This window comes from Salvia splendens, chromosome 2, assembly GCF_004379255.2.
Source record: "Salvia splendens isolate huo1 chromosome 2, SspV2, whole genome shotgun sequence".
NCBI lineage: Eukaryota > Viridiplantae > Streptophyta > Magnoliopsida > Lamiales > Lamiaceae > Salvia > Salvia splendens.
In genome coordinates this window covers 38,282,053-38,307,328 of record NC_056033.1, presented here as the reverse complement: position 1 = coordinate 38,307,328, position 25,276 = coordinate 38,282,053, and the positions used below count along the sequence as shown (strand labels likewise).

At 39.9% G+C, this 25,276-nt stretch overlaps 3 protein-coding genes across 6 annotated transcripts; all 3 read left to right on the top strand.

Moving 5' to 3' along the window:
• Positions 1-607: 607 nt before the first annotated feature.
• LOC121765889 (60S ribosomal protein L23) lies at positions 608-2,582 on the top strand. The gene is made up of 4 exons (XM_042162175.1): positions 608-768; positions 861-1,145; positions 1,644-1,685; positions 2,343-2,582. Exons 1-4 carry the CDS (start codon positions 756-758, stop codon positions 2,423-2,425), a joined length of 423 nt encoding a protein of 140 aa, XP_042018109.1. The 5' UTR covers positions 608-755; the 3' UTR covers positions 2,426-2,582.
• A 2,048-nt stretch (positions 2,583-4,630) lies between these two features.
• Positions 4,631-9,551, top strand: LOC121792658 (protein PHOSPHATE STARVATION RESPONSE 1-like). 4 transcript variants are annotated; one of them, XM_042190691.1, is made up of 8 exons: positions 4,631-4,884; positions 5,986-6,713; positions 6,824-7,010; positions 7,103-7,179; positions 7,268-7,307; positions 7,964-8,021; positions 8,480-8,549; positions 8,966-9,551. In XM_042190691.1, the coding sequence occupies exons 2-8, from the start codon at positions 6,057-6,059 to the stop codon at positions 9,257-9,259; spliced, it is 1,383 nt and encodes a 460-aa protein (XP_042046625.1). In that variant the 5' UTR covers positions 4,631-4,884; positions 5,986-6,056; the 3' UTR covers positions 9,260-9,551. The 4 variants fall into 4 exon arrangements, with proteins under 4 accessions (XP_042046625.1, XP_042046623.1, XP_042046624.1 ...); XM_042190689.1 differs by having other exon boundaries at positions 5,978-6,713; XM_042190690.1 differs by having other exon boundaries at positions 4,631-4,888.
• A 2,020-nt stretch (positions 9,552-11,571) lies between these two features.
• Positions 11,572-19,259, top strand: LOC121792657 (telomerase reverse transcriptase-like). Its single transcript, XM_042190686.1, has 13 exons — positions 11,572-11,974; positions 12,357-12,434; positions 12,613-12,678; positions 12,769-12,937; positions 13,477-13,584; positions 13,675-14,135; positions 14,460-14,586; positions 14,910-15,054; positions 15,386-15,524; positions 16,033-17,154; positions 17,834-18,402; positions 18,485-18,757; positions 18,829-19,259. The coding sequence occupies exons 1-13, from the start codon at positions 11,633-11,635 to the stop codon at positions 19,097-19,099; spliced, it is 3,870 nt and encodes a 1,289-aa protein (XP_042046620.1). The 5' UTR covers positions 11,572-11,632; the 3' UTR covers positions 19,100-19,259.
• The last annotated feature ends 6,017 nt before the right edge of the window (positions 19,260-25,276 follow it).

Genomic DNA, 25,276 nt, shown 5'->3' with positions numbered 1-25,276 from the left:
TATTAGTTCAATGATGTAACTTTTTTTTATTAAAACTTCGCCGTTTGTTATTTAGACCGTTTTTTATTTACTCGTTACTTGTTATTTGAAAACAGTTAAATTAATTAAACAAAACAATAAAATGATGATGTGGCGCGCCATAGGGCGCACCTTAGAGCGCGTCTTAGGGCGCCCCACTGCAGGTGGGGAGGTAGGAGGATAAAACTGCTGACGTGGCGCCATAGGGCGCGCCTTAGGGCGCCCCATTGCTAATGCTCTAATGCTAGCTAGATGGGTGGAGTACATAGTAGTAGAAAGTGATATGGTGATTAGGAGTACTACGTTGCTTGCCATAATATTCAATAGACACATCCAATATCTAATAATGCTAGATAATTTAGTAACTGAAATTGCTTGTTTACAAATGCAAGTTACTTATATTACTTGTTGATTGGCTATAAATACAACCAATAACTTCGTAATATTATGTTTGCCTACGAATTATATGATCGTGATCGAATCTATTTCAACTTTATTATTCAACGGAGCCTCCTACTTTATGTTTAAGAGTGAGATGTGAATGTGGTTCCAACTCTGTGAACAAGCCACAGCAATGACATATGTTCCATTGAATTAGGCCCAAACCTCTAAGCCCAAGAATCTAGGGCAATAAACCCTAGCCCATATTCTACTTGCTTGCAATTTCACGTACAAAACAATAGCGCCTCCGCGTTCTTCACTTCTTTCAGAGAGGTGAGGGAGAAAGTCATACGAAAATGTCGAAGCGAGGTACGATCGGCCGATCAATTACTGGATTTATTCAAATTGCATACCTCATCGTCCAAATGTATGGTGCTCATGTCTTGATTGTGTGATCGCAGGGCGTGGAGGATCCGCCGGGAACAAGTTCAGGATGTCGCTCGGTCTGCCGGTGGCGGCGACCGTGAATTGCGCCGACAACACGGGCGCGAAGAACCTCTACATCATTTCGGTGAAGGGGATCAAGGGTCGCCTCAACAGGCTGCCCTCCGCCTGCGTCGGCGACATGGTAATGGCGACTGTGAAGAAGGGGAAGCCCGATCTTCGTAAGAAGGTTATGCCCGCCGTCATCGTCCGCCAGCGCAAGCCGTGGCGCCGAAAGGACGGAGTCTTCATGTACTTTGAAGGTAAGTTTAAAGTTAACCCTAATTTTTTCGAGTTTTCTTTGATTTTTTTTCGTTTACAAGCCTCTGTTGATAGAATGACAGTGTTTCATTGCTTTTGTTGAAGTAAAATTTTGATCTTTTGCGTAGCTTAGGTGTTTCACTGTTAAGCTATTGCTTTGGTTTTATCTCGCCCTTATCAAATACTATCATTCAACTAATTCTTCTATTTTATACCTCTTGATTTGAATATCGGTAACTTTTTTTAGAAATTTAGATACCCCTTAGCAATCTTGTACTTAGAGACATTTTTGGATATTCACTTGAATTGCATGATTAATTCAGTTTCCTTTGAAATTAAATTTTAGTCAGTGGATTGAAGTAATAAGCCTTTTAGTTGGTCTGCTAACACTGTAACATAGTAATTATTTGTATTGAGTTTTTGCATTTGAGATTACTCTTACAGTTGAATTTGAGTGAAAGACATATATCCAACCAATGGCCTGTTTTCTCTACTTGCAGATAATGCTGGAGTTATTGTCAATCCTAAGGGTGAAATGAAAGGTATGGTGATTAAAGTTTCTTGTACTAAACATCATTCTATTTGAACATTTTTTCTGTTTGGAAGCATCTAGCCTTTTGTTTGAGAACATGTATGTGTGTTTATTATGTGTGTGCATGTTATAAGGTATGCAGTTAATATTAGATCCGATTCCCAAATCTTCATTCATTCAACCAACTCTTGCAATAGAGCCCATGTTGCTCTTTGGAATGTCGTTTATCATGAATGATTGAATCATTACACATAATATTCTCCCGGCCAATCAATGTGTTTTGTTTTACGTCCTGTGAATCCTGTCACTATACTATTAGTTAGTTGCATAACAAAATGTTAATTATGACTTCTATTCTCTCCTACTTCACTCCTTGGAACTTAAGCATTTGTGCCTGAGGATGAACTATTTGCATCCCGTAACTCTTCTATCTGTAGCATAATGAACCCCAAATATAACATCTTTTCCCTCCTACTTTACACCTCGGAATGTTGGCCCCAATTGTAACATCCTTTTCTCTCCTACTTTACACCTCGGAATGTAGGTGGAGGTGTTTGAGTATGGACCATTATTTCAAAACATGCATCCTTCTCTATCTTAAAGAACACAGGTTTTTGTTGTGAAGTATACAGATTTATAATTTTCTGTCTGCACTTGTTCATTGCAGGTTCTGCCATCACCGGCCCTATCGGAAAGGAGTGTGCGGACCTGTGGCCAAGAATTGCCAGCGCTGCTAATGCCATTGTCTAGAGATTTTGAGCTTCAGTTAAATCCTTGTTTTTTTTCTAGTGTTGACTGACAATAGTTTGGAGGGGTGAGGAAATGAGATTTTTGAAATGGGTTAAATGTTTTTCATATTTGTATTATGGTGACTTTATGTTAATGAAGTTACATTGTTTTGATTGGATGTCCCGTTATTTGTCAATTCTAATAGTTTTATTTGTACATATTTCTACTTCATTTCTCAATCGTTCATAAGTGGGGTGTTAAGGAAACGAACAAAATGATAACCTAATCAGCTCCAATCTTTGCAAAATCCTATTTACCATTCAATTCATATTAGTATATTACAATTACATAAAATTAAATGGTAGAACAATCATTGTCAAGAAAGTTAGTTTGTGAAGAGTTGTGACAAATGTTAGTAAAAAAATTGAAATTGTAATTAGATTTGTTCATAATGGTGTATGCATAATTAGATTTTTACGTATTTTTGGTCAAAATCTATTCAAGAATGCTAAATAATTTAGAGTGAATTACATTTTTAGGCTCTATACTTCTAACGACGTAAACATTTGCGGTCCCTATACTTGTAAAATATCATTTGCGGTTCCCAGACTATACCAATTGCTCGTTTTAGGTGCTTTTTCAATTTTTGACCACATTTTAGACAAAAACGTCCTCAAAAGTCTAAAGGATATTTTTGTACACTCACTCTCCAAAAGTAGGTACTGATTTTGATATTTATGTTAGTTTGGGTACTTTAACTTTGATTTGTGTTTTATTCGAATAATTTTTGTTTGGGTTGATTATAGTGTGCACAGGAGCTGAACTAGTAAAAAGAAGGGTGTGGCTTAAGCCCCTACCCAATTTTTGTTTTTTCTAGTTTTTCTCAAAAATCTCCAATTTTTTACAAATTATGTTTAGCCTTTACAGAAATTCTGTTGCAGAAGAGTAAATAGTCATTGTTGAATAATGAGAAGGGATGAATTTATGAGTGTATAAACTTACAGAGATTAAAATGATTTCCGAAAGTTTTAGGAAGAAGCAGCCTAGTTAGCAATAAAAATGAAATAATATTATTTTTAATTGCTATCACTGTATACTTTTGAAATATTCAAATATTAAATTATTTGTGCTTAAAAGCCACGATATTTAAATATTTCTAAAGACTTTGAAAATGTGAACCCTCCATTTTTTTTTATAAATCATCATTTTAACTGATTCATCTTAGTTTGAGGATATAGAATATCTGCTTCACATTAAATCGATTTTTATTAAGTTTAAACCCAAGATTAAAACTATGCATAATTTTTTATATTAAAACCAATTCAAACAAAAAGTATTCAAATAAATATAAATACAACGGTTAAAGTACCTAAATTAACATAAATATCAAAACAAGTACCTATTTTTGGAGTCGGAGAGTGAGTGTACAAAAATGCCCTTTAGACTTTTGGGGGTGTTTTTGTCTAAAAATTTGGTCAAAAACTGAAAAAGCACCTGAAACGAACAATTGGTATAATATGGGGACCGCAAATGATATTTTGCAAGTATAGAGACCACAAATGTTCGTCGCTGAAAGTATAGAGCCTAAAAATGTACATTTACTCAATAATTTAAAAGTAATTATTACATACTCCATTAAGCTTTTCAAACTAAATATATGCTGATTTTGGATATGATTAACTTTTCTACTCCCTCCGTTCCATATTAACGAAGACGTTTCTTTTCGGCACGGATATTAAGAAAAATTGTGTTAGATAAGTTAAGTAAATAAAGAATAAAGTGGAAAATGAAAAAGGTTGAGAGATAAAGAGATAAAAAAGTAAGAGAAGTAAAGTAAGTGTGGAAAAATGTGTTGACTTTTACTAAAAAAGAAAATGACCCTATTACTATGGAACGTACCAAAATGACTCTATTATTATGGAACATGGGGAGTACTAGATAGCCACATAGTTATCTTCCAATTAAATGGAAAATTTAACTAAATCTTTCAAATCAAATTCTTTTAAAGATATCTTTTAAAAAATAATGAGTATTTCAGGATATTACGTGTACACAATTTATTTTAAAATAGTTTTGATGAAATTAATCGAAAATATTAATTACACCATACCAACTTTTGCGGGTGTGGGATAATCGCAAACAATTATAAATTTCATGACTTGCAATTAAATTTCTAAATAGAGGGACAAAAAAAATTGACAAAAATCACGATTTTTCAGCAATTTGTATGATTTTAATCGGAAATAAACGAAACTGACAAGACACCAAAATAAAAGCTCACTCCTGACCGTACAATTCCTTTCCGCCACTCGCCGGAGACCAAACCTCCCGCCACCTGTAGCGCGTGGCGTTCCCAGCCCCGCCGGAGTCACCACGTAAACGCGTATCGTATTACGTTATAGTGCTAAGCTATCACGGGATTGTGGCTTAGATTTTTTATTTATCATCGCAATAATTCGAGATGGAACTGCTGTTTCATTGTCAGTTACGATCCCTTTTCTAATCTCTAGGCTAGACACGTTCACCTTTTTTGCTCCTCAATGATTCTCAACGTTTTAATGCTGGTTGAATTTGCTTCAATTCATGTCCTTCGTGAAAAGTTTCCACTGCGACCGACGTCGTTTTTTAGTGAATTTCTGATCATTGTTTCATTGCAATCGGCGTTTTTGCCTTTTTTTGTCATGGTTTGAGCATTAAGTTTTTGGTGACTATTGTTTAGAATTGATTTTGGAATTGATTTCTGTAATTTGGTAGTGCTAGGACCAGTAGAGTGTTAAACGTGGGCATTATTTTTGGATGAAAGGTGGTGATTCTCATGGTTCTGTAATTTGATTGTGCTGGTTAAGTTATTGAACGAATGGAGAGGGTGCGTGATTTGTTAGTAACATGTTGCCGTAACAACTGGTCTTTGCATCTCTGCTGGAAAAACTACTCCACTGAGCTTTGGAATTTGTCTTGGTTTTAGAATTGCCTAAGTTGTTAGAGTAATGGAGTGAATTGGTGCATGATTTGTTTCTGCAATTTATTGTCTTTTTAAGATGGTCGAGATGACATATTGTTGGACCAAGTTTCTGGATGATGTTTATTGACTTTATTGGTTTATCCCATTGAAAGATAGCCTCGTCTTTGAGCTCTTCATGTTCAACTGCATGCATGATTATTAGATGGATTTCCATCAATAAGCTTTTGATTCACTGTTAAGCCATTAAGGTGTCAAAAATGCATTAAGATTTATGGGTATTATTCTTTATTAGACAATTGATACTTTTATCCCGTGAGAATAAGCAACAACATAATTAGATGATAGGTTGATACTTGAATTATAAACTAAGTATGTGCCCATGAAATTGGTTGATCAATACTGGGTAATGTTTAAGAAGTAAGAACTCCAAGCTTTATACTGTATGTATCTTTGCTTCCCTGACCTGTATACCGGTTTCCTATTCAGAGTTAATAATGATTATCGAAATTATCCCTGATTCACAGTTTTTGTGTTTTTATTAGTATAACCATTGCATACACGCATTTATGTTTCTGTATATATGATCTTGATGGGTCTTCTTGTGGTATAAGCTTAATAGGTTGCCAAGGAAAAAGAGCTGCTTGCTAACAATTTACATAGGAGTGACTGTTGTTAACACTCAAGTTATCAATGGAAACAAAACGTGCTTTACCTATTCAAAGATCAGGCCCAAGGAAAATTAGTAGCACTGGGGCCTCAGCATCTCTATCCCCTTCATTTCCTATTCATCCAACTGCTCTGGAAGAGACGTATCCAAGGTTTTCTGAACCGCAGCCGGTTTCTTTAGAGAGGGCACTCATGCAGCACCCTCCAGCTGCTGTTTCATCATTCTCTTCCAACGATGTGGCAGTTGGACATATATTTTCTTCTTCATCGGGATTTTCTACCGATCTCCATTTTTCATGCATCCAACAGCAACAAGAAAGGCATACTAGGCAACTCCCTTTCGTTTCTCAATCAGCAAATAGCGGAAAATCAGTTTTGCTACATTCTGTTGATTCTCAACTTATTCAATCTACCGCATCAAGTCATTTTAACAAAGGGAATAATGACTCTTGGTGCACGGATACAATGACTGATTTTCTTGATATTCCAATGAGTACGACAATCCAGAGTAGTCAGCTCTATGGAAGTAACAGCAGTGTCATCACCATTCCTCATGAAGATCTAGGTAAACCCAATGATTGGCAAGATTGGGCTGATCAGCTTCTTACTGATAATGATGCTTTGACTGCTGATTGGAGTGAGCTTCTTGCTGATGCAAGTGTTACAGATCCAGAACCAAAGGTAGAGTTTACTTTTGTTCAGCTTGTTTCTGTAATCCTCTTTCAGTAGAGTTGATAAAAAAAGTTTATATATAATCCCTTTTAACATTTTCTTCATATTGGCATTCTCAGCAATGCACTAGTATCTCCAACCAGCAGACTCACATACCCCAACAACTCCCCAGTACACCTGGAGAAATTTGCACAAGTGGCGCTCAATCATCCTCTAATGCTTCTTCAGGAAAGCAACGAATGCGTTGGACCCCAGAACTTCATGAGACCTTTGTGGAAGCAGTTAACAAGCTTGGTGGCAGTGAAAGTACTTTAGCCTTCTTGTTTCAGTGTTTCAAACTTGTCTGACATAAAAACAATTTCTTGCCACTTACAGAAATCATTATATCACTGTTACAGGAGCTACCCCCAAGGGTGTTCTCAAACTAATGAAAGTTGAAGGTTTGACCATCTATCATGTTAAAAGCCATCTACAGGTATGTATTTCTCACAGTATTGGCCGTCCTTAAAAGCTGCATACTGAGTGGCTTCTCACTCTTCTTTAATCTGGTTCCTGAATTGCAGAAGTACCGAACAGCTAGATACAAACCAGAGACAACAGAAGGTATGCATAAGATTCCCCTATTTGTAATATATACCACGATTTCCATGTTTTTTCCATCTTTCCTTTTATTAACAGTAAAATTATTTATGTCGAAGCTACTTTTCAAGAAATAAAGAGTGTCCAGTTCTCTTCCATTGGTCATTCTTTGCAGTGGTTCCATAGATGTGGGAGCATATATCCCATTGTTCTTGGCAATCAAATTATTAGACTCTTCTATCAATCGTTCTATAGCTTATGTATTAGAATAATTCCGTTGCTTCACTGTAGAAGAAAATAAGTGGATATTTTCTATCACCTCAAAGTTTTATCCCAGATGTCATATGCAATTGAAACCATTTTCTGTTTCATTTTGTGCACACACTTTGCTTTATCTGTTCCCCAGCTTACGTTTCTCCCTGGTAGCTATTTATTCCTACTGCCATCATCAAAATTTTCAGTATCAACAATGGTTCTCTTCCTTCTTGAAACAAAATTATATCTAAATAAACAAAAGAGCCTCGTACTCTAATTGCTTTAGGCCGTAAAGTTTGCCTTACTTGCATTAATCCTGGACCTCCAAAAATAGGTTCTACTTATTTCACCATGTGTTTTGTCTTATGAGTTATTCTATAAGTTTATCATGGCCTAAGAAAAAACCGTGGTTTTTTTTATTGCAGAGTCTTCAGATAGGAAAACTGCCTACGTCGAAGATTTGTCATCCCTGGACTTAAAAACGTGAGTTGAAATCATGCTTGTATCATGTACTTTCTGGAGTTCAATTGTAGTGTGTGTAATTAAGTTTATGACTCCATCTTGTCTGGATGCTCTGGTCAAAGTGGAGTTGGTGCACTGATAGAAAAGTTTATACCTAAATATGACAAAGTACAGTTGTCAGTTACTGATTAAGATAGGCAGCATAAAAGCTTTCAAATAGCTTTCTATCTTATTGTTTCTGCTATTTTCTTGTATAACCATACCCAGGTCTGCCTAATGTTTTTGGTATTTAGCTGTTAGTCTTGAATGTTTATATTTCTCCTATTAAATATTCAAATTGTGTACAAGACTAAATGCTTGAAAATGCCGAGGTTAATATTTTATGTCTGGCTTTTAGCAGCTTATGTCTGGCTTTTAGCAGCTTTCTGTGCCATATGTTTTTGTTGCTGATTATTATGCATCTTTGGCTTTAAAAACAGGGGTATTGAAATCACTGAAGCACTGCGATTACAGATGGAAGTCCAAAAGCAACTCCACGAACAACTTGAGGTATGAATTTCATTCTTTGCGTAGGTCTTCTCAACATCAAAGATCTACTAAATTGGCTTTGTTAGCCAGTCATGCATGTCATGGAAACTTGAGATGCATGGGGTATCTTCTGATTCCAATGAACTCAATCACGGATTGATCTGGTGGTTTACTGTTCTGAATTCTGATGTATGCATGCCTCAAGCTGGAAACATAATATTGATATTACTATGAAGATAATAGAATAGTTAAAAACATGTTGCACAAGAAATTGTAACTTTGCTCATATTGATTTTACTTAATTACATGTTCCTGTATCCCTTAGTATTATTGCATCTCTCAAAATTGTAACTTTTCCTTTAGAAATTCTGTCTGGGAGATGTTAGGCAATACACCAGGCTTCTCACATAATCTGATTCATCATCTCTATTGTACAGATTCAGAGAAATTTACAGCTTCGGATTGAAGAACAAGGGAAATATCTTCAGTTGATGTTTGAGAAGCAGTGCAAGTCAGGCACAGACTTGCTCAAGGGAGCCTCATCGAGCAGTGAGAATGCTCTGAAAGAGTTGAGAGACGCGGAAAATTCCCTTGCCACAGATAGTTCGGCAGTAGAAGCTAGTACATCCAAAGCACCAGGACAGACTTCTCAGATGGCAGGCGAGAAGCAAAAAGCACCCGACGGCGTGCCCAGCTCACCGCCTCCAAAGCGCACAAAAGTTGACAAGTAAGTCCCTGTGTCGTCCTAGATTGTAGCAATGCACCCGAGTCCGTGAGTAGGGGCAAGAGAGAGCTCAGATGAAGATGTGAAATTTTCAATTTTATCTGTCAATGAAAATCAGATCAGAGGCGTTGGTTTTTGTTTCCCAATGTCTACTTGATACCAATATTGAAGATTTTGAGTGAACTCTTGATAGGGAAATAAAGCCACCTTTTGTTGAAAGTAATGTCCAAATGCTGGCTGGAACCAATGAATAATCCGAGTTCTATGAATGTGTATTCTTATTCCTTACCATTCTTAAACAATGATTATTAGAGTATCTCCAATAATTTATACCGAATTTAAACTTCTTTTTGCGTACATGGCATTATAAATAGTGATTTTACTACAACCAAATTCAAAATAATATTTTATATTCACTTATTTTTTATACTTGTTCAATTATACATTTTGTCAATAATTTGCATAAAACTAAAAAATATAATAAGATACGTTTATGAATATATTATATACTATATTATTCATTGAATAAAAAATTATACAACTTAAATTAAAATGCATTAGACATACTATGAACATTCATACCTAAACCAGAGTACATTGAAAGACAATACAATTACACAAACATATAATGTAGTTGTTGTAATCGAACTATTTGTCTTATGTTTTATTTAATATACTTGTGATATTTATTTTTATGATTTTTGGATTATGTACTTTTTTAATTAATAGTAATTAGTTGAACTATTATTTTATTAAATTTCATGGTATATTAAGTAAACGAGATGATTTAATTATGATTGAATCAAGTAATTCATATCATTAGTCAAATTTATTTAATTCATTTCTCAATAAAATTTTAAAAATAATTAACCAAACTTTCATTAAATTAACTTAGGCCAACTAATTAAAATTATACAGTGATTTGAATTTGAATACAATAAATCAAAAATTGATTTTTTTTGTATTTATTATAGTGTAAACACTTAATGAGTATTCATATTTAAATATCCAAAATAGGATTCGTTTTAAGGTATCATTGTAATTATTTTCTTACTTATTTTAGATTTGGAATATCTTTAAAGATGGTTTTACCATGATTGATTTTCCAAAACAACAAATAATATGAATTTTAGTAGGTTGACGTACAAACAGATAATTTAAAGTCGCGTTACAATTTACTCACCTGTATTAGGGTTCAAAATTCAAACTCACCATTTTCCAACTTCCAAATAAATAAATTTTCTAGCCATAACTTTCAACGATTTGTCCTCATCTCCCAAGCTTCATACATACGCTAAACTTCATCATTGTAACTAGGGATGTCAATCGGGCCAGCCCACCGGGTTTCGGGCCAACCCTATTCGGGTTGCGGGTCAATCGGGTGCGGGCTAATCGGGTTGTTATTTTTTCGGGTTATAAAAGTTCAGCCCTAACCCTAAAAGCTCGGGTTTCGGGCTAGCCCATCGGGTTAATCGGGTTGCTACCGATAAAATTAACATGCGATCAATCCAATAAATAATGGTGAAAATTAGTTATATTTACAAAATGTAAAATATTTAATTATGATAAATTTGAGATATATGCGTAAACTCAAATATTAACATGATCAAATACTAATATTTGAGATTTATGCAACATAAAACATAAACATCAAGAAATTTTAAAGCATGTTTAGAAATTTAAATATATTTTTTAGTGAATTTGAAGTTTCTAATTCATTTATCTATTATTATATTAATAAAAACTTAATATATAATTTATATATTTAATATATAAAATGGAAAGTTATTTTTTCAGTAATCTGTATTATAAAATAATCAATGAAGTGTCGAATTAGAGTCAAACAAATAGAACAATATAAATTTTATCGGGTTTACGGGCCAGCCCATCGGGTTTTCGGGTCTGGCCCTAACGGGTTGCGGGTTAATCGGGTGCGGGCTAATCGGGCTGTAATTTTATCGGGCTAGAAATTTTCAGCCCTAACCCTATAAATTTGGCGGGCTATTCGGGTCAGCCCACGGGTTGCGGGCTTAATTGACATCCCTAATTGTAACGTTGGAGTAACTTTTTCTTTTCATTGTTTGTAAAAGAAATCATTTTTGCCACCCAATAAAATTTCGCCAACTTATTTACCTTTCAAAACTAATGCAAAAATCTTTAGCAGTTTATTTATGCTAGTATTTCAATTTAAATAATCAATTACTACTTGACAATTTCCAATAAATTTCAATTTATTAACATCATAAATCTTAATCTGTTTTAATGTATTAGGAGTAGTAGTTACACACTCACTCCATGTTTAGACTAAAATAAAAAACGTTTATTTTGAATTGGGCAACGGATTCCCTTCTCCTTCGCATGCACAAGTCGAAATTCTCCGATGGCCGGACTTGCAAATCCACCTCGACCGCCGCCACCGCCACCAATGGCGCCGAGGAAGAGAAAAAGAGTTCCGGAAATTCTGTGGAGACTGTTTGGAAACCGTGCTCGTACTCTCGCTGACACAATCCTGGCTCTGATCCCTCCTCCGCTGCCCGCCTGCCGCTCCAAGCGGTGCCGCTGCCTCTACTGCTGCAGCTGCGACAAAGCCATGTCATTCCTCGTTAGATCTCGAGATTCGCTGGACTACCGTAAGCTCCTTACCGAAAGCTTCGTGGTTGTCTCCGACGACGCCCCTCCCCATCCCGTCTTCGACCATCACTGCCGCCAATCGCAACTTCAGGTAACTCGGAATGCCGATCTACTTTCTCTGCGTGTTTAACTTTCGTTGGTTTTTGCCGGAAAAAGTTCGACTAGTTTTGGAGGGAAAATTTCCCCCCTTTTTTGAACGGCGGTTTATGAGAAATTCCTGGAAATCTGACGTATTAGTCAACAAGTTCATATGCACCGACATTGTTGAGGATTATTTTGAATATTCAGTACTGTAATTTCATTTTAAGAACTCTGATATGTATGTGAAGATTAGTTTGAAGATTCAGTACTGTAATTTCATTTTAAGAACTTTGACATGTATGTGAAGATTGTTTTGAAGATTCAGTACTGTAATTTCATTTTAAGAACTTTGACATGTATGTGGGTGGATGTAATACTTTCTATGGTTTCAGATTGTGAGAAGAACGATTGAAATGATACTGCATGAACAACCATCTCCCTCAAATCTTATATGCTTCAGTTATGATAAAGTAAGTGTGTTTAACTTTAAACTAAATTAATCATATGGTGGTGATGAGGTTTCACTTGGCAAAGTGTAAGTTGATTTACACTGAGCTCTACATCTATCGCACAACTCAATTGCTTATCTTTCTTAAGAATTTGAAAATTATTGAATTGTTTGTTATGGGGTATTATTGTCTGTGGCAGGAAAGCCAGTCTAGTCCTGCGGTTGATGAACTGACATCCTCAAAGTGGGCCCTCCTCTCGAAGAGGGTAAGTGAATGAGATGGCTGCAACTAATATTATCTTTTCTAGGTTTATTTGCACATAGGATTTGATTGGTGTGCTAATGACAAATTTTAGGTTGGTGATGCTCTGATGACGTATCTGTTGAAGAATACTTCTATATTTCTTCCTCTCCCTCGGAATAAGCACCATCAGATTTCTGGTTGTCCCGTTGGCAATTTGTGCTCCAAGGTCTCAAGAAACATGCCTAAGTTTGGAGCTCAGCATCAACCACCAGCACATACAGGTGACATTTATTGTGCGGACGGTCCACGCCTCCACGGATATTAGCAACATCACATGTTGAATGTGTACATTATATGCTACTAATGCTAGATATGATCGAATGGAGGTTTAAGCTTGGATGTCGTTATGTCCAGATCTGATTTCCAAGCCACCTGGCTTTCTTCTTAGCGATCAAATTGAATAAATATCCTTTGAGGACCTTTTCTTCATTTTAGGTGGCTACTCATGCTTCAGTTTAAGTAGTGTTTTTGCCATTTGTCGAGAATAGTTGTTGGGCAGTACATATCTATGGCATGTCATGGAAGAAATCTATCTAGGGTTGTTTCTAGATATAAGGATTTAAACCCATATATATCCAGACAATTACTATGGATTTGCTACTCTGCTAGTGCTAACTGGTAGTCCCTGATTCATTAATGCTTTCTTCTATCTGAGTACTCGCTCACTATTTTATTGAGTCACCAGACTTCTCCTCACTTAACTTTAGTAAAAAATTGTTTCATGATTTCGATAATTCTTTTCCCCTTTATCTTCGATCAGAATACAAGGTTAAGAGGCAAAGGGCCGAGGGACCAAGGAAACAGCTACACCCATGCACTTTTGGTTCTGAGCCTTCTTCAAACTGTACTAGTTTTGCCGCAAGCAATGGTAATTATAGGACTCGGATTTGTATTACTACTGGAATAAGTTTTTGGGGAAAAAGAGAAAAAGCCTCCTGAAGAAGCATTATGCCTGCAGGGTCTAGTTATGTTTCTGAAGAACTTCCTCATCTACAAAATGAACGAAGCGCTAAGCAAAATACTGTTAAGCCTCGGAAGCGTATGCGGGAGCATAGCTGGCAGCGTAAAAGAAAGCGTAGGCAGTTGGCTGTTTCTGGAATGCCTTCTTTGTTACCATCAACAGGAAATAGTAGTACCAGTGATGACTTAGCCCTCATCTCAAGATCAAGTGGAAATGACATTATGCATGCAGGGTCTACTTGTGTTTCTGAAGAACTTTATCACATACAAAGTGAAGGGAACTGTAACCAAAACACTGTTAAGTCTCGCAAGCGTAGACGGGAGTATCGCTGGCAGCGTAAAAGAAAGCGTAAACAGTTAGCTGTTTCGGAAACACCTTCTCTGTTAACATCTAGAGGAAGTAGTAGTGCCAGTGATAACTTATCCGTCATCTCAAGTTTAAGGCAAAATGACATGGGTGTATGTATGGTTATTTTTGTTAGAGCTTGTATGTCATTATCTCTAGTTCTTATAATGTTAACCCCAAATGAATTTTCTTTTATAGATTGGTGTGGAGCAAGAGAATGTCATTGGTTTATTAGTAGATTAATGGAGTCAAATTACAGATATTTGACCTAATCCATGATAATATAGTATATGTAATCATGTTCAGGCAACAGTCATAATTCATTTGGCCCGGATGAGTCCATTTTCGAACATATTGTGATACCGAACTACTTGTTGAATTTTACATCATTATGCAGGTTATTTATGTCTTGTTTACCTTTTGGCTTTGTTTTGCAGAACATGGCCCATTTCTTTTGTCATTTGGTTTTCCAAAATCAACCAAGGATGAAGGGAAATGCTGAGATTGATAGAAGGAACATATTCTATAGGATAGAGAATTGTTCATCAATGTTTCCAAGGAAGCGTATCCTCCTGAATATGTGCTCATATCTGTTTACTATTGTGCTTCTAGTTCAGATGGCCACTATATATCATCATCTAATACCATATGCTATTCAGTGATTGCCACAGTACTTTTTATAGTCTTTACTTTCTGGTGAAGTTAATGGTATTTAGGTTTTCCGCGGTGTGCTTAGTTTATTAGCTTGACAGCCGTGCTTGTCTTTGAAAATGCCTCCACTGCCTTCCAACTCTAATATGCATACCAAAAGAAAGCTTTTCATTATAGATCTTGAACTTTTGCTTTCTAAGTATTTATCTTGGATGTTCAGCCTTAACATTTAGAAGACATTTTGCATACTCTAAAGCCTGATGATTCTGGAGCTTCCATTTTGTTCAATAATATCTTTGAAGCATTTGGTCCTGACAAAATTTCTGGGAGCACGCCATGCTGTCACACCAAAAATGATTGTCCCGTCAATTCCACATGTTTGTAAGCAACTACTTTCATTCATGTACTATATGAATTTGCAGTTATTTACTCTAGAATCTGACTGATTCATTTTTCAGATCTATTACTAATATCGGGGACAGCGTGTGTTGTGCATTTAGACCTTCATTCTAGAGCGGCAAGAATAGGATATAATATAATCCATTACTGAAATGTTTCATGAGATCACATAACAGAGAATACATGACCCAGGCTTGCACATATTTCACATGCATGCTTTTTGGAATTTTGCTATGTTAATCAATACTTGTTAGAAATACACCCCTGTCCTGCATCATATTCGCTTAACAGGAGTTCGTCCTTTTTTCTCTAGGTATCATTCCCTTAAAATGCTGCTAAAAAATCTTATACGCGAGAGTCGAAATTGTAGACATGTGAGGCTGTTGGAGAAACACTGTTCTGTAGGATCCTCATACCAAGATGCTAGTAGGGGAGCTGGCACTGGGCTTGAGGTTTGTATATCTTAGCAACATGCAAATATGTCTTGCAATGAACATGTACCAAGTATAGTATGACACATTTTTGACTCACTGTCCTTGGGTGATTTGAATTTTGTGCCTCTTGTATCCTCTAATGTTTGAGTTGAATTATAAATGTACTGTATAAATTCCATCTGTTAGACATATTCATGTTTTATTGAATCTGTCTTAATTCCAAAGAAAGGAGTTTCCAGATTCCTACTATTGTCCATATATCTCCTTTGTCTCCCATATCTTTCCTTAAGATTTCCTTGCAACTTTGTTACTTGGAAATCTCGTGGTTCACCCTTTCTCCATTAAAAGCAATTTATGTGGTTTATCCTGTTTCTGTTTCCTGCACTTTTCCCACACACTGGATGACTGGAATTAAGTATGCGGCTGAATGATCTTATGCCTTTAAGCTTTAGATTTGGGATGACTCTAGAAACACTTAACTATGAGCAGACTAGATGGTTTACAAAGTGATGTAAAATTGTTTCAGGTTGCTATAGCCAAAAATAGGACTATGATTCAAGAAATCAATGCTGCTAAAGCTGGACCGATTATGTGTTGTCTCAAGAATCAGGTAGTATCATTCATTTGGGCAATTTGTAGGAGAATAGTCCCTCCACCATTGCTGGGAGAACGATCTAACTGGAGATGCCTGAGAAGAAACATCTCAAAGTTCATTTGGCTACGGAGATTTGAGAAGTTCTCATTGAAGGAATGTATTTACAGATTAAAAATATCGAAGTTTCCCATCTTTTCAAATAAGCACAATGCGTTTACCGCTCTTGGTATCACAGATATTTCCAGACATGCGATCCTTGAATGCTGGATGCTTTGGTTTTTTACGCATATAGTATCACCACTGGTCCAAGCCAACTTTTATGTTACAGAAAGTGAGCATGAGAAGCAGGAGGTACTATATTATCAAAAATCTACTTGGGAGAAATTGATAAGAGAAAATGAGTGCATGATTGATGATCGGTATCGCCTACTAGATTACAACTCTGCTAGAAACATATTATGGAAGAGATCTTTTGGTTTCTCTAGGTCAAGACTACTTCCCAAGGGTAAGGGATTCCGAATGTTGACTAATCTTCGAGCACCATCAAGATTTCCCGTAGACGCACCTTCTAGAATTCAGTCCAATCAAACATCATGGAGAAAAGCATCTAGCAAACGCAGAGCTCATCGATTTTTTAAGCCTGTTAACAGTGTGCTTCATGATGTCCATGTAGTTTTAACAGGTTTACGGGCAAAGGAACCAGAAAAGATGGGTTCATCAGTTTTTAACTATAATGATGCCTATAAAAAGCTTGTGCCTTTCTTGTTCCATCTGAAAAACGGGTCAATTAGCCTGCCTAATGTATTCATGGTGGTTTCAGATGTGTCAAAAGCTTTTGACTCAGTTAATCATGAAAAATTGCTCAGTGTGATGAAGGATGCCATATGTGATGATGAATATTATCTGGAAAAGTTCACTCAAGTGGTTTGCACTGGTAAGTATTTGAAGATTGAGCCTCATGTGATGATAGCACATCAAGATATTCGCACTGCATCTACAAGAATGAGATCAAGAATTCATGGCCAGTCATTGGATAGTATTGTTCTTAAGAAGGTATTTTTCAATAGAATTCATCTTACTCCCTCCATCCCCAAAAATAGAAACTTTTGAAACTGCACGGGTTTTAATGCGAAATTGGGAAAGTAAGAGAGATATCGAAAGAGAAGTGTGTTAGTGGAAAATGGGTCCCACCTCATTTGAGAGAAAGAAATTTCTTTAAATAGAAAGTTTCTAATTTTAGGGGATGGACCAAAAATGAATGAGTTTCTATTTTTAGGAGAGGGAGGGAGTATTAATTAAGTTGGAGACTAGCAAGTCTAACGAAATCTACTTTAACAGTTTTCTTTCAATTCTGTTTCTGTTTTTTACCCATTTCATGCACAATATATGCCTGAGTCTTTGGGGTGACAAAACCAGCTATCAGATCACTATCCTCTAGTTTTCATATATCTATGTGCAGTCAGCTTTGATCTAATAAAATGATTGGTCCATGAAATAACAGATGAGTGCTTGTGGATATAGGAGAAGGGTCTGTAAGAGTTGATTGTAAAACCTCCAAAGATTCCTCATTATATCTATAAGTTACTTCTGTGATGAGCTATATTAATTTAGCCAATGCCGAATTCAGAGAGCCGACATTGCAGAAATTGAGTCTGCCTAGTGTCAAACGGTGTTGTGGAGTATTTTGTGCTAAAAGTGATTCCAATTTATTCACTCTTCTTTCTCGTTTCAGGACGCGAACATGAAAATTAGGAAGGAAGAAATTCTTTCACTTTTGAAGGAGCACATTACACGGAACATGGTGCAGTTTAGGAACAAGTTTTATCTTCAGCAAGTTGGTATACCTCAAGGAAGTGTTCTGTCAGCTTTACTATGTTCATTGTATTATGAACACATGGAAAGGAATGTAATTTTTCCATTTCTCGAGAAAGCTAATAGGATCTTGTTGGCAAAACAACATTCTTCTGATGATACTTCAGTCTCAGGGGATAACCACAAAACTGAAATAGCTGCTGCTGCACCTGGTTGTGAATCTCTCCTGCTTAGGTTCATTGATGATTTTCTTTTCATATCACCTTCAAAGAAGCAGGCGTCTATGTTCTTCACCAGAATGGAAAGAGGAGTTCATGATTATAACTGCTGCATGAATAAGGGGAAGTATGGTCTAAACTTCATCATGGAAAATCAACACGGCCACCTGTCAAATAGGGTGTATACTGGCAAAGATAATATCTCATTTCTTTTTTGGAGTGGCCTCCTTGTCAACTGCTCCACATTAGAAATTCAAGCTGACTATACAAGGTTTGTCTATTTCTCCATCTGTTGGCTTTTGTTGCAATAATATTGTCTGGTAAATTTATATACGATTCTTTATGTTCTACAGATACTTGAATCATCATATGCGTTCAACTCTAACAGTATCGTGTCAAGGCAAAGTGGGAAACAGCTTGAAGTCAAAGCTGAGAAATTATCTTAGGCCTAAATGCCACCCTATATTCTATGATTCCAACATCAATTCTCCAGGGGTGGTTAGACTCAACATCTATCAAGCTTTTCTGCTTTGTGCTATGAAATTCATTTGCCACCTCTCCAACTTGTCAATTATACCAAAATTCCACCCCAAATTCCTTCTCAAAGCTATAGAGACATCTCTGAGGTATGTAGGTAATGCCACAATCTTTTTCAGTTTATATCCTTTATACTAGGCTTGATGTGTTTCCACTCCAGGTACATGAACAGGCTAATCAGGAGGAGGATGTATTCTTTCAAAGGTGCTGGTTTTCGTCCCAGGTACGATGTGGGGAGGAAGGATGTAATCTGGTTGGGGTTATACGCTTACAGCCGGGTGCTGCTGAAGAAGCACTTGCGGCACAAGAGTCTGCTTTTTCTGCTAAGGGCCAAGTTGAAGGCTTATGGTGAGGTGGAGAACATGTCACCTGAGTTGAAATATGCTGTTGATGATGTGCACTCTTCTGTGTTTTGGAGCATCAAATATTGATTTTGTGATGCATTAAAACTCAAAAGATGTCAACTTTGGTGCATCAAATATTGATTTTGTTATGCACTACACTCAAAAGATGTCAACCTTGAGATTGAAGATTAGCAGTTGGATTGAGATGACTCTTATTTATATTTTTGATGCTACGATATTCTTTGTAGATGTGAAACTTCTCATAAGCTGAAAACAAAGTATATTCATTAGTACTACTACTTAATTAATATGTCAATATTATAAAGTGATGCGACACTTAACTTTTGAACCAATCATGCATCATTTTCATCAATGAATCCAATTTCTAGAACGAGATATCCGACATGGACCGTGACATAAAATTTTTTACATTCGAACTTGACTTTTATGTAAATAAATTAATGGTTGGATTGTCGTCAAAGGTGGAATACTCTTATGAAAAATGAATTAAAATGGTAAATTGAACACATCGGATGAATAGAATAACATTATTTATTTGTAATGAAAATACATAATTAATACTCCACTTTCTAGACAACAATAGAGTCTTATTAATTTTTTTCGAAATGAAAAGCACAGGCTGCACAGCATAAATGAGGAAACAGGTCGAAGAATAGGTGTGTGAGTATTGAAGCTGTATCCATCTACATGATTTTTTTACACTATATTTTACTTCCTTTTGAAACACCGGCAGAAATTAAGAAGGAAAATTGTAGGGTGGTTGCGGAGTTTCTGAAGCCATCAACAACGGCTATGGCTCATGGGGTTATCGTTCATCTCTACCCGTTTCTCAATGGATTGATGGGAAGGCAGAACAATGACTCCAATCATTGTCATTCTCTGGATTATTCTTCTCTGTCCCCATTCTAAAACAATGTGGGGGTGTGTTAAAGAGTAAAGGCTAGTGCTTTAGGAAAGGAAAACTCAAAGTGTTTATTGAAGGAAAGGAACAAGTAACACTCCTCACGAAGAGGCCTAACGACTACGTCGTCCACAAATTGATCCTCCAAAAAGATACCCTTTTTCTTCTTGGTTTACATCTATTTATAGCTTTCTAAGTCGCTAGGGTTACAACACAAATTTAGGAACTGCTAACTTATTGAATTCGAAATGCATTAAAATAGGAACAACCTTCTCTCTCTCAACTTCCCCAGCTGCCTCCTTCTTTCTCTCTGCTGGCTGAACTACTTTCCAGCTGCTTCCTTGTTTCCCTCAGCCGGCCAAACTACCCTCCTATCTCCACGCTTATAGACCCTCCAGCTTTTACCCGTATTAACTGCCTCGCCGGTCGAAACAGCCTTGTCCTCAAGGCTGAAGAAAGGAAATTGGCCTCGAACGTCTGCCACATCCATCCAGGTGGCTTCCTCCTCATCCAAGTCGCCCCACTTGACTAGCACCTGGTCTACCGAGTCCCCCTCGCGGTCCACGGAGCGACGGTCTAATACTGCCTCAGGAAGGAATGGGGGTTCATGCTCGACCACCCCGTCTGGTAACGTCGGATCAGCCACCTCATCCCCGATGGCTCGTTTGAGAAGGGAAACGTGAAAAACCGGGTGGATGCGAGAGGAAACCGGCAGCTGCAGGCGGCAGGCAGTGCTGCCGATCCGAGCCTCGATCCTGAAAGGGCCGAAGTAGCGAGGAGCCAGCTTCCGATTTCGGGCGGAGAATAAGGTGGCCTGCCTATGCGGTCTGAACCTCAAGTAAACCAGGTCGCCTACGCCGTATTCCACATCTCGGCGGCGTTTGTTTACCGATACAGTCATTCGGTCCTGAGCTCGACGAAGGTGGTGCCTTAGAAGTTCCAAGGCTTCGTCGCGCGCGCGCAGGCAGTCGATGGTGGCTTGGGCCTGAATCTCCCCTGGTAGGAACGCATGGATCGTCGGCGGTGGCCGACCATAAACCGCCTCGAAGGGAGTCGTACCCGCCGCCGAGTGAGTGCTCGTAACGAGAGCCATTTATACCAATGCTTAGGCCTCTCCGACGAAAAACAACGCAGGTATGTTTGCAGGCATCTGTTCAACACCTCGGTCTGTCCATCCGTTTCCGGATGATATGCCGAGCTCATCTTGAGTTTAGTCCCGGTGGCGCGAAACAGCTCTCGCCAGAACGAGCTTAGGAATATGGGGTCTCGATCGGAAACGATTGATCGAGGAATGCCATGGAGCCGGATGACCTCGCTGGTGAAGATGTCCGCCACCTGTCGGGCCGAGAACGGGTGGCGCAGGCCGATGAAGTGAGCATACTTCGATAATCGGTCCACGACGACCAAGATGCAATCGATACCGCCTGCCCTGGGTAGACCGGAGATAAAGTCCATACTTATATCTTCCCAAATTCTGTCCGGGATCGGAAGAGGTTGCAGGAGACCAGCCGGGGATTTGGTTTCTGACTTATTCTTTTGACAAGTTGCGCAGGCGGCGACGAAGTTAGTGACTTGCTTCATCATTTTCGTCCAATAGACGTTAGAGGCTATTCGGCGATAGGTTCGATAGGCACCCGAGTGGCCGCCACTTGGCGTGATGTGGAACTCGGCCAGCAGCTTCTGGATCCACGGGGAATGCGGTGGAATGACTAGTCGGCCTTTATAGAATAAGGCGCCGTGGATCAACTCGTAGTGGGCCTTCGACGGAAGCTCTGCCTCCAAATCTGACCTTATCTTGGCCAATGCCGGGTCAGCGGTGATTGACGACTGGACGGCTGCCCATTCCGGCCAAATCGGTCTAGAGATCGCTGATAGTTCAATCGAGGTCTCATCCCGTCGCGAAAGGGCATCGGCGGCTCTATTCAATCTCCCCTCCTTATAGACGATAGCAAAGTCATATCCCAATAGCTTGGCAGCCCAATTTTGTTGCGCCGGGGTCGCGAGAGGGTGTGCCAGCAGTTGGCGAAGGCTCCGTTGATCTGTGTGCACGATAAAAAGACGGCCAAGTAGATACGGGCGCCAATGGTGGATGGCGAGAACGAGGGCCATAAGTTCCTTCTCATACGCTGATTTTGCGAGCCAACGAGTTGCCAATGTCTTGCTGAAGTAAGCCACGGGCTGGCGCTCCTGCATCAGAACTGCGCCCAAGCCCCGGCCAGACGCGTCGCATTCAATAGTGAATTCCTTGGAGAAATCCGGCGTTCGCAAGAGGGGGGCCGAGGTTAGAGCTGTCTTCAAGGCGTCAAACGCTGCTGCTGCGTCAGTTGGCCAGCTCCAACGTGGTTTGGTTGGGGGGGCTGCGGCTTCTTCAAGAGGGCGGTCAGGGGAGCTGCAATTTTACCATAATTCTTTATGAAACGACGGTAGTACCCGGTGAGGCCGAGAAATCCCCGGATGCCTTTTAGAGATGTTGGGGTCGGCCAACGTAGTACCGCCGAGACCTTGGCTGGATCCATCCTTACACCATCATAGGATACAATATGGCTGAGGTATTCCACTCTGTCGCGTCCCAAAAGGCACTTCTTCGGATTAACTACCAGTGAGTGGGCATGTAGGGAGTCGAACACCTGCCGTAAGTGACCCATGTGGGCCTCCCAAGACTCGCTATACACTAAGATGTCGTCAAAGAAGACCAGGACGGATTTCCGCAGCGCCGGGCGGAATATTTCATTCATGAGACTCTGGAAGGTTGCCGGTGCATTGGTGAGACCAAACAGCATGACCAGAAACTCATAGTGCCCTGAGTGGGTGCGGAACGTAGTTTTATGCACGTCGGCTTGAGCCACCCTAATCTGATGATAGCCGGCCTTAAGGTCGATTTTGCTGAACCATCTAGCTCCATGCAGTTCATCGAGGAGTTCCTGGATAACTGGAATTGGGTATTTGTCTGGCACCGTCCTCTTGTTTAGCTCCCTATAGTCGACGCAGAACCTCCATGACCCGTCTTTTTTGCGGACTAAAACAACCGGGCTCGAGTATGGGCTGGTACTTGGCTGTATTACTCCTGACGCCAACATCTCCGCCACCAGCTTCTCCATTTCGTCCTTCTGCAGGTGGTTGTACCGGTATGGTCGGACTGATACGGGGTCTGCCCCGGGTAACAAAGGGATCTGGTGGTCCGTGTGGCGGGGTGGCGGCAGCCCTGGATCGGGGCGTGTGAGTGAGGGAAAAGCCTCCACCAGTTGCAGTAGCTGGGAGCGGGCAGCAGCGGCCAGCGAGCTACTGATCCCGAACCCGTCCGGTCCAGCCTCCTTCTCCACTGACCGGAGCACCCAGCAGCAGTCCCCGGCGTCAAGGGAACGAAGGTCCTGGGGGGAACATGCGAGGCGCATAAGGGTGGGGTCTCCCTGAATGGTTACCAGCCTGCCGTCGACCGAAAATTTCATTGATGAGTGCAGCCAGTTAGCTAGGACGTTTCCCAAAGAGGCCAGCCAAATCACATCAATATTGCGGAGAGGAAAATGTAACATGATAGGGAAAATGTTTCCGGTGCCATCGTTAAGGGCACCTGATGGCAAATGCCGTTGGCGCGCCGTTTCGTCCCGTCTCCCAGTAGCACGGAGTACGGCGAGGTCGAGGTGATTGGTAGCCTCAACGAACTGGCGAGCTGCTCCGAAATGAAACAATGGCTGGTGCCGCTGTCCACCATAACCTTAACCTGTTCCTGTCCGATAATACCAAAAAGCTTCATGGTTCGCGCCGTGTCGATCCCATGTCGGGACAACTCCGACAATTGTAGTTCCAGGTTCGGGTCTGCATTTTCCTGTTCGTCAAACGGATTGTCGTCTGATGTCCCGTCGTCGTTGTCCCAGACGAGAACATTCAGAGTCTTGGGGGGGCACCTATGAGTCGGCCCAAATTTCAATCCACATTTGAAGCAAGTGCCCGCCGCGATGTGTCTCTGATATTCTTCCGTGGACATGTTCCGGAAACGTTTCGGACCAGGTCGAGATGAACCTGACGACACTGTTGGCGAGGTGTGGGAATATCCCTTCGAAAAGGATCCCGCCGGTTGCCTGGAATGGGAACTGGCATGTGTGGTCGACTGCCCTGACTTTGGGGCGTGTGCGGCTGTGAGGGAGTCGATGTCCAATGCCAGTTCGACTGCATCCTCGTAGGTTGTGATCTTCGTTGCCTTCATTTGGAGGCGAACCTCAGGACGGAGGGCCACCATGAAAAACCCGAGGTACTGGTGGCTGGCAATGTCGGGAACCTGCGCCAGACGTGCCTCGAAAGCAGCCACGTAGTAGACAAGAGATCCGGTATGTCGCACCGCAACGAACACTTCATACTCGTCCAGCGCCCCATTACCGCCGAAACGCTTCATCAGTTCACGTGCAAAACGAGCCCACGAGAGATTTGGGACTCACTTACGCAGTAGCTGGTACCACGGAAGGGCTGGTCCTGCCAGTGCCACCATCGCGATGCCCACTCTATTCTTCGGGGTTGTCTCCGCAATCAGAAAGTATTATTCTGCCCGTGCCAGCCATGCCAGGGCATCAGTCCCTTCAAAAGTCGGCATCGGTGATGGTGTCTTGCCTCCCGTGGGTGCTGAGTTCGACTCTGAGCTCTCCGGAGGGTCGTTCTCGCCCGTACCCGGACCACCGGATTTGGCGTTGATCGCCGCGAATCCTGCTCGGATTTCTGCCACCATGGCGTCGACCTTCGCCTCCAAAGCTATCGCCCGCTCGTCTGATTGTTGTAACGGAGCGTTGAATTCCTCCGTAGCCTTCTCCAACCCATCCAGTCGCGTATCCGTCCTCGAAACAACCATCGTCACCGCACCGATTTGTTAAAGAGTAAAGGCTAGTGCTTTAGGAATGGAAAACTCAAAGTGTTTATTGAAGGAAAGGAACAAGTAACACTCCTCACGAAGAGGACTAACGACTATGTCGTCCACAAATTGATCCTCCAAAAAGATACCCTTTTTCTTCTTGGTTTACATCTATTTATAGCTTTCTAAGTCGCTTACAACACAAATTTAGGAACTGCTAACTTATTGAATTCGAAATGCATTAAAATAGGAACAACCTTCTCTCTCTCAACTTCCCCAGCTGCCTCCTTCTTTCTCTCTGCTGGCTGAACTACTTTCCAGCTGCTTCCTTGTTTCCCTCAGCCGGCCTAACTACCCTCCTATCTCCACGCTTATAGACCCTCCAGCTTTTACCCGTATTAGGGTGGGTAGACTGCTGATTTCATAAAGACTACTACTGCTACTATATAGAGAAACTAAGAAGTTGCTGCAGTCTCTATACATAAATTTCGTCAAGAAAACAAGCCAA

What these genes read in the sequence shown, in the direction of transcription:
- LOC121765889 (XM_042162175.1), top strand. An exon ending in AGTCTTCATGTACTTTGAAG is followed by an intron (nt 1,146 to 1,643) that starts GTAAGTTTAAAG and finishes CTCTACTTGCAG; the next exon opens with ATAATGCTGGAGTTATTGTC. An exon ending in TCCTAAGGGTGAAATGAAAG is followed by an intron (nt 1,686 to 2,342) that starts GTATGGTGATTA and finishes TGTTCATTGCAG; the next exon opens with GTTCTGCCATCACCGGCCCT.
- LOC121792658 (XM_042190691.1), top strand. Translation starts at nt 6,057, where the DNA reads ATGGAAACAAAACGTGCTTTACCTATTCAAAGATCAGGCCCAAGGAAA. An exon ending in TTACAGATCCAGAACCAAAG is followed by an intron (nt 6,714 to 6,823) that starts GTAGAGTTTACT and finishes TGGCATTCTCAG; the next exon opens with CAATGCACTAGTATCTCCAA. An exon ending in TCATCCCTGGACTTAAAAAC is followed by an intron (nt 8,022 to 8,479) that starts GTGAGTTGAAAT and finishes CTTTAAAAACAG; the next exon opens with GGGTATTGAAATCACTGAAG.
- LOC121792657 (XM_042190686.1), top strand. Translation starts at nt 11,633, where the DNA reads ATGGCCGGACTTGCAAATCCACCTCGACCGCCGCCACCGCCACCAATG. An exon ending in GGGCCCTCCTCTCGAAGAGG is followed by an intron (nt 12,679 to 12,768) that starts GTAAGTGAATGA and finishes GACAAATTTTAG; the next exon opens with GTTGGTGATGCTCTGATGAC. An exon ending in TAAGGCAAAATGACATGGGT is followed by an intron (nt 14,136 to 14,459) that starts GTATGTATGGTT and finishes TTTGTTTTGCAG; the next exon opens with AACATGGCCCATTTCTTTTG.